The sequence below is a fragment of the Lepidothrix coronata genome, unplaced genomic scaffold (assembly GCF_001604755.1).
Source record: "Lepidothrix coronata isolate B3197 unplaced genomic scaffold, Lepidothrix_coronata-1.0 Scaffold107, whole genome shotgun sequence".
NCBI classification, from domain to species: Eukaryota; Metazoa; Chordata; class Aves; order Passeriformes; family Pipridae; genus Lepidothrix; species Lepidothrix coronata.
Window position 1 is genome coordinate 1,260,333 of NW_016690287.1, and position 16,792 is coordinate 1,277,124.

The following is a 16,792-nucleotide window of genomic DNA, read 5'->3' on the forward strand; positions in this document are numbered from 1 at the left end:
AGACTGTTGAATAATTATCTCACAAAAATAATGCTCTAATGGTGCTATTTACTATACACATAAATTGCTACAGAAAAAAAGGTCTCCAAATGACTGGCATTTCATAAGTAATAATTCTGAGTTCAGAACTAAAATCCCTAGGTGTCATCTAAGGCTGGGGTTCTCAGCACTCCAAAACATAATAATGATCACATCAAGTACTCTGAATCCCAATGAAATTTATAATCATCACTTGGTTGAATCAAACATAGACTGGCTTTTCATAGGTTTAAAGTTATACATATGATTAAGTTATTTTTTCATTCTGATCAGTAAGAAGGACTAAATTACCACAAAACCAAAACAGATGTCTTTTGTATTTACATTCATGTCATTTTAATGGGCTGGGCTTTTCAACGTGCTCTGCACAGCTATTTAGGAAGTTCATTTAATAATTAGCAGACTTGATAACTTCTGACTGTCAGGGAAAGACACCATAATGCAGGAAGAGGAAGAGCTGGAGGATGGCTGCCTGTTTAATGTTCAGATAATTGAGAGTGTTGGACAGATGAGTATCTGCTTGATTTATCCCTTCTTTTGAAGTCTTTAAATAAATTATGGTTAACATAGACCAGTTCTGACAGTTTAAAATATATTTCCTTTTAGAAAATATGAAACAATAATCTATTGTTCCAGTGCTGAATGAAACTAAGCGGTAATGAATTTGGAAAAGAAAGTATTGAGGTACAAACCTCCCAGTAGCAGAAAATGTAACTGGGGTCTTTTTAAACTTTTATACATTGCTTGCGTTCTTTTTGCTTCTTACAGGGCTTTTCATACAGAAAAAAGAAATAAAAATAAAATATTATGTTCTAGTCATGAAATCAATAGTCTGATTCACATTGTTTTCAGTGTGCTGGATTCCACTAAGAGTTCCTTTTTAATCCCACATTCCTCCTTTTCTACAAGTTGTGGACTACAAAAGATAGAAGACTACTCTCTTTTCTCTTGATTGTCAGTCAAAATGTAGTTGAGAAATGCCAAAAACAAGGAAAGTTCTGTAAAGTTTTATTGACTTAGAAGACAAGCTAAAAAAGGACATTTTGCCTTCAGCAAGGTTTTCACCTGACTTTTTCTTTTCTTTAGCTAAGCACACCAGACTCTCGTGTTCTGGCAGAATTTACAAACACTGTACTTTTCCATGACGGTGGAACCTATTTCTTAGCACCACCTTCAAGCAGCTGCCACAGATCCTAGAGGACACCGTAATTCTCCCTGTTATTCAATCCTCCCGTGGAAGGCAACCATCTGTGAGACACACTCCTGGACACCTGCTGCCCCAGCCAGCTGTTCCCATTCTACTCTGCAGCTGCCACCTGTGACAGTAGCTAAAAGCCAAAAACCACTCAAGCAGGAGGGAAAACGACTGGCAGGCTGCCAGAGACGGAGGGGTGCATTAAAACTCCAGCACAAAAGCTGCCATAAACCCACCTGTGTGTGAAACATCAAGTCACGAGGAGATAAACAGCGACTTTCAGCAAGCAGAAGGGCCCAAAGGGGTTCACAGCAGGTTTCTTTCCCCTCAAGCAACTTCTGGGCTTTGCTAGAACCAGTTTAATAACTTGTCATTTAGAATAGAATCATAGAATCATAGAATCAGCCGGGTTGGAAGGGATCTCTGAGATCATCAAGTCCAACCCTTGATCCAACCTTGCCGTGGTTACCAGACCATGGCACTAAGTGCCACATTCAGTCTCATCTTAAAAACCTCCAGGGATGGAGAATCCACCACTTCCCTGGGCAGCCCATTCCAATGTCTGATTGCTCTCTCTGTAAAGAATTTCTTCCTAATATCCAACCTAAACCTCCCCTGGCACAGCTTAAGACCATGCCCTCTTGTTGTCTTGCTGATAGTTGCCTGGGAGAAGAGACCAATCCCCACCTGGCTCCAACCTCCTGTCAGGGAGTTGTAGAGAGTGAGGAGGTCTCTCCTGAGCCTCCTCTTCTCCAGGCTGAACAACAGCCTCTCCTACAGCCTCTCCTTAATAGCTCCAGGGCTTGGGAAAACTTGCTCTAGCCTTCTCCCCTCCAAGAGCTCTGGTGGAAAAAGACTAGAATCAGAGAGAATTTCTAGAAGATATTGGGACAGTTCTCCATGTCCCATGGACATCCTGAAATAAAACTGAAACGGGATTTAAGTGGTACACGTGTCCTGTGCTGGCACTGTGTGTGCATGGGGAATTTTTAGACTCCTTGGGAAGGGGAGTGCATTTAGAAGAACCAAAGAGGAGCTGAAACACTGATGGATGCAGATGGCCTAAATTCCTCAAGAATTTAGGGGAGGGGAAGTCACACATGATAAGAAAAAAACCCAAACACCCAAATAAGTTGTAAGATCCTTTGCATTCTCAATAGCAGAATTAATGGAACAAATCTGCAGCAGACACAAGCAGAGAACAGACTGAAAGTATCCTGATTTACAACAGATGTGTCCCAAGAATGAATATTCTCTCTGTTCTGTCCACCTTTGACAATTACTGTCCCATAAATTTTAAATAAAATCGTCAAACAAACTTGATGGAAACTACTTGATGGAAAGAAGTTAACAATTTACTACTCAACCTTAATACTAAAAAGATGATGAGCTGATACACCATTGTTGGGTAGCTGATTATCTCTGGTCTATCAGAGAAATTGAGTCAATTTTCAATAACTGACACACTATTACAAATAATATTTGCCACTAAAATAAGTTAGTGTCACCACCATTTCTGGTAACTAGTTTCTAGATTTACAACAATGTTGTAAAACATGGAAGTTAAAATCAGTTGACTTTTCCCCTGTGGCTCTGAAATCACATCACCAGTTTTCTGGTTATCCAAGTTTTATTTTGGGAGATACAGTGTACACAATGTTGCATTATTGAATAGTAGAATGGTAATCACAATTAAAAATAAATATAAACTTGTTGCTAAAGTTTGTTTTTGCCAGTCCTTGCTTCTCAATCTCTAATTTGGTAATGAAACAGAATGCAACATTTGAGAAGAGAATAAAAACTAATCTCATTTGTCAAAAGAAGTTGTGTGAGTGTGCATGCACATGTGTTCCTCACATTATTTATTCATGGAGCTTCTTTTAAAAGTCTCTTTAGAGGTAAGCAGAAGAAAACCTCTGTTTTCCCTTAGTTCTTTTATTAGGACTGAAATTCAATTTGTGAAGGAAAGCCTTTATTAATTATTTAAGGATTTATTAATAAAACTCATGAAGTTACTGTTAAATTTTGTAAGTGAATTTATAGCTTGGGAAACCACCTTTTAAATACTGGAACAAGAATATGAATAATTGCATAAATTGGAATGTTAGGTAGAAAACAATTTACTGCTGAAGAACATGGTGGAGCAGAGTAATCAAGAAAATAAAAGCATATATTGTGATGAGCACAAGTAGCAAAATTTTAAGAGATTTGAAAAGAACACCTAAAAAAAGATGTACTCAGAATGAACAGGCCTATTACCAGCTGAAAGGCAGAAAATACCATGAACCTTGAGAAATAATCTACTTGATGTGGGTATCATTATGCTACATATTAAGCTGGGGATAAAATAAATGTATTTTGCCACAAAAAACTGCACTGTGTCAGATAACGATATATATTATTCAGGATGGAATATCTGCTATATATTACCTAACATTATAATATTAGAGAGCTTGAGCAAAATTTGGGGAAAAGCAGGGATTTACACAGGTCTACACTGCAAAGAGGAAGAATACCATAGTCAGTCATTTTATTTCTGAGAGGAAGAGAGGCACAGGCAAACCAATGATGTTCCCCTGTCCACTGAACCCTAGACTAATTTCTAATTGCACAGGAAAACTACCAACTCTTGGGGCATATTTAAGAACTCCAGACTGGACATTTTAAATCCAGTGTGACTAAGTTTAATATTAGCAGAAATCACCTTGGGCATGTTTCAGGCACTGCCAGAAAAAATACCTTGTTAAATGTGGTTCCACTTAATCTGACAGATATGCTCATTAGGCACATTATTGTTATCCTACTCATTTCAGTAAAACAAACACATTCATAATTCTGTTTTATCCCCACTAACACTTCCAGAAACTGTGCAGGTATGAAAGTATGATCTATGCTCTTCCTGACCCCACACTTCATCAACCCAATGATTACATTTAAAATTGCTGTCTCTCCTTTGCAGGGAGGAAAGCTTTTGCTTTAAGGGTTCTGAACCAGTTGAACTGTAAATGAAAGCTCAGTTCATCCATCATTACTAAAGATGGAGAAAAAAGAAAACACACGAGAATTTAATTTTCAGATCACAGGGCAGATGTTCAGATGTCAGAAAGCCACATTTTTATTCAGAGAGTCTTGAGGTAACAGCACAGCAAAGAGAATAACCACCCCATGCAATAATACAATTAGAGGGCTCCTTATATTGTATCAGAATAGGAACTACTGGAAACTCTACCATCACAAGTCAGTCTCAGATGCAAAGGGGTACAAGAGATACTTAGACATAAATGAGAATTCTGATAACTTCAGGAGATGTCAGAGGAGCATTCTTTATAAGTAAGCCAATACTGCTTAGAGCACAAATTTTAAGGAAGACTATTTTGGCTCAAACCAAAAAATGCAGAAAACTACCAATGAACAGAACCTCCCCTTCTCCCTCCCACCTGGGGGCAGGATGAAGGCAGATATAAGTAGGTCTTTCATACAATTCACCCGTGCACTAAAAGCAGAATAAAAAAAGAGCAAAAACCTACATTTTCTGTCGATTTTAAACCAAAAGAGAGTTTTTCACCAACAGAATCATGGATAAATTTCACTGTGACAGAAAATTACTATGATAGCACTGGCAAATGATCTTACCAGTAAAGTTGATGGGCTACTTGGATGCTCTGAAGGGAACGATTCAGCAGGAGTTTCACTAGAGGGCTTTCAAGACTCCACTCAAACTTGAGTACCTTAACAGATAAATTGATATTAAGAATCAATTTTATGCCAGCTTTTGTGTCTTTATAACAAAAATAATCAGAAAGGACCCAGTGCTTAGCCTGAATGAAGCAACCAGACACACAGAGTTTGCTCTAGCAATGGAATGGGCAAAGAAACTTAAGGACACAAGAATCTGCCACCACCTGTAAGACAGGCAGATACCATCCTGATTCTGGCTGTGTTAACATGTATGCAAATATGCAGCTTTTCTTCCCCCACTTAAAACTATCAATGCTATATTTAATTTTTTATCCGATTATGTGCATTGCAAAACAAACTTATTTGTGAAACAGAAGCCGTGGAATGTGAAAGGTCACGTTAGTGTGCGAATGCTGTAAAGCTGTGAAGGTTCCACTGCTTCACAGTAAATATACTCATATATGCATACATAGATATCTATCTAGATATACACACACCACAAACACACAAAACACCCCCTGAAAAAACTCTGCAATGTGGAATGGTAAGTCATCCATGTGCACAGTGTTACAAAATAAGGGAATAAAACTTTCAAGCCTTCTTGCTCAGTTGCAACACAGGATCCACTCAATCACCAAGTGCTTTGGAAGCAGCGGGGCCATAACTTGCAAAACACTAATTTCTAGTGAAATGCAACTTACACCTCTAAAGAGACAATTCTACACCCAAATGTCCAGGTTACTCTGCGTTGACAGTGATTTTCTTGGTGTATATATGGTATTAAGAAAACTGCAATTCGTGGTAACACCACTTGCTTCCTTGAGTGCAATGAAGCCCTGCCACCTGCTTGGGGGACCACAGCATAATTTCTCTTGTTCAGATGCATTTTTAAATTTCTTATTTTTCATTTCTTTTTTCTTGTTTTTCATTGTCACTTGAAAATACCTTCATGTAGTATGCAGAAAAGCTCAATCAGCATGCCAAGAGAAGCGGAAAACAGTCTATACCTCAGCCCTGTTTTTAATTCAATAATTGCATCAGGTGACCAGCATTTCTTATTTACTCCTCTTACAATGTCTCAACCCACCCAAAAGAATCAAAAGCATTTAATGAAGTTATTGATCAGGGCAGACCACTTCCTTGGCTATCAGTTTCCTCCTTACCTGAACCAGCTGTGGGAGGTATTCTAACAACTCATCATTTGACATATTTTCTATTTGTTGGACTGCTCTTCTGCGAATATCTTGATCTGGAAAACTAGAGCAAGATAAAGAGGTATCATTAAGAGCTACTGATCCACTGATCTCCTGAGCTCTCACTGATACAAAATGTTGGAAAAAATGGTTTTCTCTCAAAATTGAACACGAAAAAAATCAATTAATGTGTTTTATTGTAATGAGAGTCAAGAAACATTACAGATAACTTAATTGGATTGACTGTTACAGTGTCATAGAGGGGAAAAACACCCAACCTGATCTTCAAATACCTTTTTTAATTTGAGCTACCATGTATTGTAATTTCCTGAGATATGAAGTAAATTAGAGATCTCTTGCTGCTCTTACTTACCTGAAATAGGAAATTTCTGTGCCATGGGAACTTTCAACTTTAAGACTTCTTTTGTTCTGAGCAACAACAGAGAAGTTTGAGATTTCCCATACCAAATGGGTTCATTTCAGATAATTTACTCTAATATCAGCTTATCTGGATTGTATCATAAAAAAATCAAAAATACTTTTTAAACAGAAGTAATTTTGAAACTGAAAACACGGGTTGGTTTTTTTAGTTTTAGTTTTTTTAACGCAAAATTGAGTAAAAAACCAACATCTCCCCCCAGAAAGGCTCCAAGTCAGTGAAACAGACATTTTTGATGGGAAAATGTTTGAGTTTTCAGCATAAGCTGCATTCTCAACCAATTCTGGTTGAAACCAGAGTGGCTGTAGCCTATTATAGATTTTGTGATGGAGAGCTCTGACTGTAAAAAGGAAATAAGAGGATAACATAGTACAGCAGCAGGGGTAACACAGAGAAAGAAGGCTGGATAATATAATTGGTAAAAAACATTTTTCTTTAAAAGAGAATGAAATTTTGATGCAATCTGACTGATTGAAACTGACTCTCAAGAGACCATTTTATCTCTTTTTAGAGGAAAAAAAAGCAAAAGGTGTACAGTATCTCTTCTAACATTTGAAAGCCAAAAAATAATATTTCAAGAACTTCTTTTGAAAATATAAAAAATAATTGCTACCTTTTCACATTTTGCAATTGTGACATTAATCATTAAAGGTTGGATCCGATGATCATGGAGGTCTTTTCCAACCTTAATGATTCCATGATTCCATACACGGAGAATTTCAGGTACACAGAAGTTGCCTGGATTTCTTCAAATTCAGGGAGTTTGCTGCTGTTTTGCTTTTACAAGGAAAAGAACTGATTTGCTCTTCTGTGTGTGTCTTCTATGTGGTGTCACCCTTATCTGTGAATCAGTACTTGCATGTTGCCCATTGCCATCCCAAGAATCTTTTCTGTCTTCTCCTGAAGCAAACTGGAATTGTTGACAGAGACCGTTCAGCTACCAGAGCTGCAAGAAGGATCATCTCTGCCTAAGGGGCAAAAATGTCTTCAAACAGCACCCCAGTCAATTGGATAATGTTCAGAAGAGCTGCTGGGCTTTGATCCAGTTCTCTTGAGGGCAAGCACCTGCCCCACAGAAAGCAGCAAATCTCTCCCTTCTGAACTGATATGGCTGTCAGGGTCTTTGGAAAATCTCTGATTTGGCAGTCTAGGTACACATAAAAATGATGACTAAAGGACGTGTTAGGGGTTATCTTGACAATTCACTCCGAGGAAAGTGAAATCAGAACCATCATGCATGGCAGAAGATGTCACAGGCCAACAGTATTACTGCGTCAGGAGCTCAGCACAAAACCAGACTGCTCTCTTCCCCCCTTCCCATCCAGCACCTTTTGCCAACAATATACCCAACAGAAATGAAAATCAGAAGTGAAACAAAGGAGACAACGCCGTGTTTGGAGCAATGACTGCCCATTGCTATCAAGATAAAAAGAGAAGAAGTTGTAAAGCTGAGTGCTCAGCAGTATAGTGGCACCTGCTGCTCGAATCTTGAGCTTTTGAGTTCAGTAAAACAAGCTGAAGCAAAACAGTACGTATGCTTTGATCAGTGAATTAACTATACAGGCCATCAAATAAAATTGTGGATATTTTGATTTAAAAAAATCGAAAAACAAACAGTGAACAGCTGGACTTACTTGAAAGGCCTGGTTTTCTGGGCTGCAACCAGCTGCCACCTGTAGCACTTTCAACCCCCCTTTTAACAATGCAGCTCAGGTCTGGTTTTATTATTTTGTTTGTATGTTATGCTACATATTTGATGATGTTTCTAATACACTTTATAATTCTTTGTATAGTGCTGAGAGGGCCTTGATGGGGAGAGGAGGAATACATTACAAATAAATTATCATGACAGGCCCAAATTAGCATCTTCTGCAATGCTTATGGTCTTTTTATTTATTTATTTTAGGCAACCTATTAGGAATGAGAAGTTGTTACTTTAATATTCATGTGGCTATTTAGAAAAAAAACATATTTGAAGGAGATCTATATATTAAAAAAAAAATCTCTTTCATATCATCCTATTTTCTAATTATGAAATTGCTCCAAAGGGTGATGCGCCAAGCATGTGCACATAATATGGAAATTAGTCTTTCCCTTTCCCTTCTCCCCTAGTTCAACAGGTTACTGAACAGTGAAATACATTTCACAGAGGCACCAAGTCAAGCAGAAAAATGTTATTAGTTACAGCTTGTCCTTACTAGCAGCCAAGATCTAAATATATATGCAGTGCTATGATGAGGGAAACTCTTATTTTTTCCAGCTAAACAAAGAATAACAAAATTATTTGAATCCCAAACTTTCCAGAAAATTCAACAGCTAACATTTGATTTACTTAGAATTAATTTGCTGCAAGTCAAAATTGGGGCTCTAAGTAAGTTACCAGAAGCAGTACAGGGAGATGTGATTAGGATAATGATGAGTTCAAACCCACGGGCACTGTGGTGAAACATCTGCAGGGCAATTTACTTCAGGAAACGTGGCTCTTGTCACTCTTTTTGAATAAGATTTCGGTAATTTGTTAGTCCTGGTTACTAAAATGTTTCCATCAGCTTGTAAATCTCCAGGTCAGCCTGAGGCTTAGTTGAGTCTTTTTAACAGAATGGGCAGTTAGCACATTTTTTTAACTACCTGACAAACTGTTGAGCCCTGGATCTAATAGCCAGTGCTCCCCTGAATTTCAGTGTTCTTCAGGGCCACAGCTACAACAGCTAACAGGTACAACATTTAATTTGTATTTAAATACTGTACACAGGTACAATATTTAATTCTATTTGTTTCACCCCTTGCAATTGTATTTGAGCAAAAATTTAACATCCTAAGAAATATTAGAATTATGGAAAATTCTTATGAACTCCACTAGTATTACATGGTGCTTATGCTATTCGTGCTTACATACATCAGTTTATTTGCTAAAGCCAGTAATAGGTTATGGTCTAGAAGCAGATCTGAGTAAAAAAATCTACCCTTCAAATGCCTGGAAACTATGCCATCTTGTAGGCTGGTAATTAATTAGGGCTGGAAGGTTTTTTTTCCAGTGAATAATCTTGCAAACATTTGAGTTGCATCAAATCTGATTTTAATAATCCATAAATTGCTCTTGATTAGAGGACACAAATAATTGATTTTTTGGCTCTGTGACTCAGTGCAAGAGAAATCCCTTCAGGCTTAAGAAAAAGAGCTTCATAGTTTGGATATTAGAGGACAGCTAATTTCCAGGGCTTCCTACAATGAATATGCAATTATTTAAACCTACTGAAAACTCTGAAAGCAGAGAAGTGAGACGACTTTATGACAACAAATTCAATATTCCAGTCTTTAAGGGTACATGCCCAAGAAAGAGGAGCTCATCTGCAGTGCAGATTGTCCACATCAGATCAGTTTTGCAAAGGATTTGAACCACAGATTGTCAGATTCCTGACATGTGGCCTCTGACAACGGCTTCAGAGAAGCAGGACATTTGGGGACTCATCTTCTCTAGCTGTTTTACGTTTTTCACTAAAACATCTGAGAATTTAGCTAGAAAAAAAAGCAAATTAAATGGTACTTTTCACCCAGTTCTAGGTTTCCATTTACTTCTAGTTGTTTTGGGTTTTTTTCTCTATAAATGACCTTTGGTCAACAAATACTTCAGTGAACAGAACTACAGATTCCCCATTTATTTGCCTTGCTGCATTGTAATATCTTGTAGCTTTCTTCTTCTGAGAGAACAAACTTTATTTGTTCTCTCTTCAGGTAATGCATGTTCCACAACAGAGATTGTGATTTCTTGCAAGTTTGTTCCAGGCTTACACACTCAAAGACTCTTCTGAATAACAAACAATATGTAAATTACTGGTTTTGAGTTTAGTCTTTATTAACAGGTCACACCATGCAGGACTTCAAATTTCCCCTTCACAGCTCCTCTCACGCCTTGGATTCTCCATAAATTGTGAAACTCTTTTACTCTGATATTTATTTTTGCTGTTTTGTTCTTCCCTCCCTGCATGATGCCAACGACTGACAGCCACCCATTCTTTAACTTCTAAGTAGCTGTAGATTATTAGGTTTCCCTCAAGACTTTAAGACTGTTTTTGTAAAAGATGAATTTTGAGCTGGATAAGCATAGATTACAACTTGCTTAAGAAGTAAGGACAACTTTCAGTGTTTCATTCTTTTCATATAGACAGCCAGTCGGGAGCTATTTGTCTAGCTGTACCTTTCAGCTAAATCAGATTCAAACAGAAAGCTAAGCACTGCTGAGGCATCCTGTGGATTTGTGAAATTCTCTGGAGGTTTTAGCATCTGCCAGTGGTGAGTTGACTGTAAATGAGAAATAGATGTGCATTTCATTTTTAACAGTTTTATTATCCTAATTTTTCTGTGCTGTTTTAAATAACCCTATGCTGAAATATATTTGTCAGGTCAATGGAACTGTACAATTCACTACATCTTCTGGCATGTGAGGATCTCTGTAGAGAACAGTATGGCCTTTCACAGGCCTTCTTTTAAGCTGGAGACTTATAATATGCCCCATATTTCTGCAATTCCCTTCATCTGCAATTCCCTTCACATTTTAAGTTCTGTTGCGTTTTCAAAAAAGAAGGACTTCAGTCCAGTGAAATGCATGTTATTAAGTCCGGCAGAAGCAAGGAAAGCAGAGCTAGCAAACCTACTGGAATGAAGATACCAACTGAAAACAAAAAACCCTCTAAGTAGTAAAGGGTATCATGTCCCTGATGGGTGCAACTGGGCCAGGAGAGAAAATATGGAAGAATTGTTTAAAAGAATAGACAGATAAGTTTTGTGAGGCAGTTTTAAGTATTTAAAAAGTAAACAGACAGGAAGAAAGAACAAACTACCAGAATAATTATTTAGTTTCAGCTTACAGACAACATTAGCAGAACTTTCTGTTGGTGTTCTTTTTCATTCCTTTGAGGGCTTCTAAATAAAACAGGGAGGGAGTGTGTAAGGACTAGAAAACAGTAAGAACTAAAAGAAAGTACAGAAAGATAAAAAATACCATCAGTTAAAAGGACACTGTATTTTCATAATTTTCTGTTGAAAAAGAGTCACATATTCACTCTTCATTACAAGGAGTCACATGAACCCTCCCCATCCCCACACACTGCACAGATCACAGTCATATTCACCAGCAATTGCTTTGGCTGGCTGATTGGCAGACAGATATGTTGAATTTACCCGCAGAAAACATACTTTAAAAGATGCTTATATAGATTTTTCTACAGGAAATTCTGACTGAAACAACTAAGTTTAGGATGTCATGGAGACCATATGGTAAACCATATCCTAGGAGAGAACAAGAGTAGGAAGAAAGGAACAAAAGTAGTTTTTCATTGAAACCTGTATGATCTAGAAGGTTCTTCCCACCTCAGAGACAAACTTTGTTCTCTGCTGCATTAAAACTAAAGACTAAACCATGGAAAATGTGATTATTTACAGATTTAGCCTCCTGACAGGATTGCATATTTATGCACAGAAAGCATGCCATATCCCACATAGTTGTCTATTATTTGTCCTGTTGTAGTTTTTGGCCGTAGTACCTTCGTATGTATTGCCAAGAAAGCTAAAAATGGTTAAAGGAATTGGAAAAAAAAAAAAAAAGAATTCATCACATTCTGATGCCTAAAATAAAGAGTTGTCTATTCCTACCAGTGCATACAACCCCATCTAAGTTATCACTAAATTTCATGTATATTAAGCATAAGCACTTTTCGAGCTTTATCAGTAGTGTGTTCTGTACATCAAAGTATGAAATTAACAGTAGAGTGTTACTTTGTTCTTATCTTATTTCTTTGCATAAGCCCATGTTTGCTCTCCATAGTTGATATATAACTACAGCCAAGCAACAAGTAAGATGCAAACGGGCGAGATCTGCTCTATCTATAAATACTCTGTTGGGCATTCCATTGTGAACTCTAAGGGAACGTTTTAAATTCTGCCTTTATTAAAACAATGGCAATCTGATTCAACAATTCTAAATCAATTTGGCTTGCAAAGGTGTAAGAACAAAATCCGTCTTCAAGCTATCACATTTTATTATTACTACTGGTTAGATATCTTAAGCTCTGAAACTCAATAGCTACTCTGCTACAAAAAGTGAAAATCAACTATAATACTGTGAAACTCAAAGGCTGAGTGATTCTATAACCAAAGGCATCTTCTCCGGTCAAGGAGAGGTAGGTGGAGTCATATCTTCCCCTACTCTGCCTGCTCCATACAAGGAATTAAATAAGGCAGTCCCTTTGACACCACTGATTTGACACATGATTTTACAGGAATGTCCTTTCCTGTGCAATTGCCCTGACAGAGTTAGAATCCAGCAGGAAGTTCCTAGGAAAATGTCTAATCCTACCAGGGAGGTTATGTCTTCACCTCCACAATCTACGTCAAAAAGTTCTCTCTTCAAAATTGTTGCAGCCATTCACAATGCTGGAAAACAACACACTTTCTTCTGTGGTGGCTGTTTTCTCATTCTAGTTCAATTTTCCTGATTCCTAGTCATGACACCTCACAGGGCTGCAAGTGCACTCTAGGTGTGCCAGTAAAAAAAAAAAAAAGAAAAAAAAAAGGTTGAAGAAAACATTCTGGTTTCTTGGTTAACAAATATGTCTGGACTTTCATTTTTGAATAGCAAGATAACCAGATAAAAAATTGCAAGTATGGTTCTTCTATACATACACAAAACAATCGCCCACTAGCAACACAACGTAAATGATGGCATTTCTAACACTCCTTTGCTTTCTTTCTGTCATCAGGAAAAATTCTCTGAATAAAGGAGTGTACTGGTGTTATTTCCCTGGCTACTGTGCCATGCAATGCAGATACAGTCACAGAAAGCTCTAACTCCACTAAGGCTTGGATTTTTGCCAGACTCAATAAGTGAAGTCAACGGCAAAATGCACAGGGCACCAATAAGCTGTTCTGAGTAGGAGGGACCAGCTCTGTACCTTCTGCCTGAGGGATAATTTTATATTTCAGGCAACGGCTTATAATCATCCTTCCCTGAAATTAGAGGTAAAAGTAAGAGTGTAAAATCTTATTCTACACTTCCCCCTCCCGTCCTCTCCATCCCATCTTTATTGATTAAAGGAACATTCATTGTTTTTTAAATTGTTTTTTTAAGTGTTGGCTTCTGGGGCTTTAAAAATCAATGCACTTGCTCCAAGTACTGGATGCAACATTGCTACTGAATTTATCTGTGAAATGTACCATGATTATGTTTTCAATTTATGAAAGTTCATCCTTTCCACTGCATAAATGAGTATGTTATCATTTGGCTGCCTTGAGAGGCGCCTGCAAAGTGGAAGAGCATAAGCAAGAGAGACATGCTCACAGAACATGAAACATCTATTAAATTGTACATTTATCTGTGTAGCGAGCAAAATAATTTAGAAGTTTCAGAAAGTTGCAAAGAGCTTTCTAGCTCAGATGCCTGATAATGGGGCTTGTTCTGATGGGCTGTGATACCTCTCTCTAAGCTCTGTGATGCTGTCTTCTAACCCAGGCAACGAGGAAGTGCCTCCAATGATTTTCGTTTCTTTATCCTTGCAAACGTGAGCTTGAACTTAATCATGAGGTCATATGCTGCATTTTTGCTGAGAAGAAGGATAATTTAGAGCCCCCCAGCCCAATGCTTGTAGAAGGAACTAGTGATTTTGAGTACCCTCTCTAAACTATACTAAACTATATATAAAGAGTAAGCACACGCCCACAGGAGAAACTCTTTAAGACACTGCAAACTGAAGTTCCATCAAAGAAAAAGCATCCAGAATTTGGACTGATTGGGAACTCTTGGTTTCTTTTATGCTGCTGATAAATGTGGTAAATTGCAGTGCCTAGAAATGATACAACACAAAGCCGAATCGCATATTTCCTTGCTATGGGATGTACTGAAAGCTGAATGTTTATGTGGAATCAATTTTTATTTGGAAAATAATCACAGAAAGAAAAATGCAAGAGGGCTCTGAAACCAAAAAATTGTCTCAGGAAGCCTCTGAGCTGCAGATTACTGGAAGTTGGGAGAGTAGCTCAGTTTGGCCCATTCTTATTTTCTTCCCTGGGTAACTGTTGTTGGTTACCATTGGAGACAGGATGCACTACACAGACTTTTGGGCTGATTCAGTGCAGTTGCTCATGTTAGCAGTACATGTAGACAAAGATCAGCCCTAATACATTTTACTTACCCGTAGTTTGATGGTGATGGTAACACAAGTCCTTAAAATAGGCATGAATATACAAAAAGCATTCATTTCATATTCTGCTCGTGTTTTATATGAACTTGGATCTTTCAGCTGTGCCTCAGTAATCACAAGAAATCAGAGAGCTGTTTTGTGGATGATAGAAGTGAGGAACTGAGTTGATGAATTGTCAGTGCCAAACAAAATACAGGATGGAGTTGAATGAAGGTTCAAAACCAGCTCAGTTAAAGAGCCCAGATCCAAAGTCACTGAAGGTAATGGGGAAGGGAAGCTGGACCCTATCCAGTGCTACTGTACTTTTCAAAATGACAGAAATCTGAGAAAAAGAGAACTGAGAGAAGAAGCCTCAGAAACCCATTTATATGGAAAGTACTCCCCTCCTTCAACCCACTCTATCAATTTGCATATACATGTCTCTCAGCTGTTAAATCATGCAACCTAGATGTCTCTGAAACTAGACATCTCTAAGGAAATGCAACCTCTCTGTTTCTGAAGGTTAGCTTCCCAGTTGTTCATGCACCTACAAAATATTGTGGATATGAGAAGAACAGATTTTTTCTTTTTTTTTTTTTTAAAGAGGATTTGTTCCGTGATCCAGAACTTCTTTCTGTGGTGTTACCATGTAGCAAAAAAACTGGATTGATATTATCTTCTGTGAGAAGGAAACTAAAGGGACAAGCAATCTAAGATCCTGATCAGGAGAGAAGTATTTGCAGGTGCCAGCCACTCCCAACGGTGGCACCAAGAGAGACAAAGTGATGACATTTTCCCATCTTTTCATGCCAGCAATCTTTGTGGTAGCCAGAATGAACAATGCATCTGCTGCATCCGCTACACACTGAGAAGCTCAGTGACAGCCTGAGTCATATTAAATAACCTGAGAAGCACCTGAGAGGACTGATATTCTGCACCACACCCTGGTGTGGTGCAGAGCTGGTGCAGAGCTGCATCTTCAAAGAACAGTCAAGCTCTTCATTTGCAGAAATGCCACCCATACACAAAACCAAAATTAGACAAAAGATCTGATCTGAAAACCTGGCATGCTCAGACCAAAAAAAAAAAAAATAAATCTCAAAATCTCTTGCTACTCTGGGGCATGTAAGCACACATTCTCCATACACTCCTTTTTACATGGATCTTTTATAAATTAGAAATGGATCCTAATAATTTAATAACAGTAAATAAGGTAACAATACTATGTTCCAGAACATGATCTTTCAGGATCTTTGCTTCCACCTTTGAATGATCTTTCATTTCCACTATGCATAAAAAAAGACACTTATGCAAACATGTGAAACTGCTAATAGTTCAGATATAAAACAGGAATAAAAGGATTCTGAGGAAATTGCATCAAGAGGGAAATAACAGTCAATAATCAGTTTTAGAATATTAAATAACTGTTTTTAATACTGTAAGTGTATAAAGTAATTTCTCAAGTAAAGCTTTAGGTGAGGTTTGTTTTTTTTCCAAAGGTACAGCATGAAACTGAGATAGCAAAGATAGCAAAGCTGGTGCAGCCTGTGCTTACCCAAGACAAGCAAGGGCTTGATAAACCAAATTTGCTCAAGGATTTCATCTGCATGTTTAATGTTTTCACAGGTAGGTCACTTAATGCAAAATACCTCCCAAGTTTTTGGAGGAAATGTAACTGCTGACACAGATTCTGTCCCCTGACATCTGCTATTACATCATGGGTAGGACTATCTCCAGCATCAAGAAAGTCTCCTGACAAACAAACAGCTCCCAGTGTAAGAAGTGGGGGTGGAACATAAGGCACCGCAACAGAATTTATTCAGAGTGTGGGGAACTGACTTTAAAGCTTCATCCAATCTACTTCAGAAAGACAGGTTACATGTGGGACTCTATGTATTTACATAGATTATTGTTAGTCCTCCTCTCCCATTAGTCACGTCATGTCTGTACAGCAGTTTGAAGATAATGGAGTGCTGTGTAAGGGCTGAGTATGTGACTGATCACCTGTTACCAGAAACTGAGTCTGTTATGGAGACTGAAATACTCTTTTCATTATCCTGAGAAACAGAAAACCACC

General features: G+C 37.9%; 1 protein-coding gene across 1 annotated transcript in view; it reads right to left on the minus strand.

Annotated features, from left to right (window-relative positions):
- Positions 1-16,792, minus strand: part of PIK3C2G (phosphatidylinositol-4-phosphate 3-kinase catalytic subunit type 2 gamma) — a 195,756-nt gene that overhangs the window by 101,839 nt on the left and 77,125 nt on the right. The window contains exons 16-17 of the mRNA XM_017823912.1: positions 6,076-6,169; positions 4,868-4,962 (exon numbers count right to left, since the gene is read on the minus strand). Coding sequence (XP_017679401.1) covers positions 4,868-4,962; positions 6,076-6,169 — 189 coding nt within the window. The remainder of the gene's footprint in view (positions 1-4,867; positions 4,963-6,075; positions 6,170-16,792) is intronic.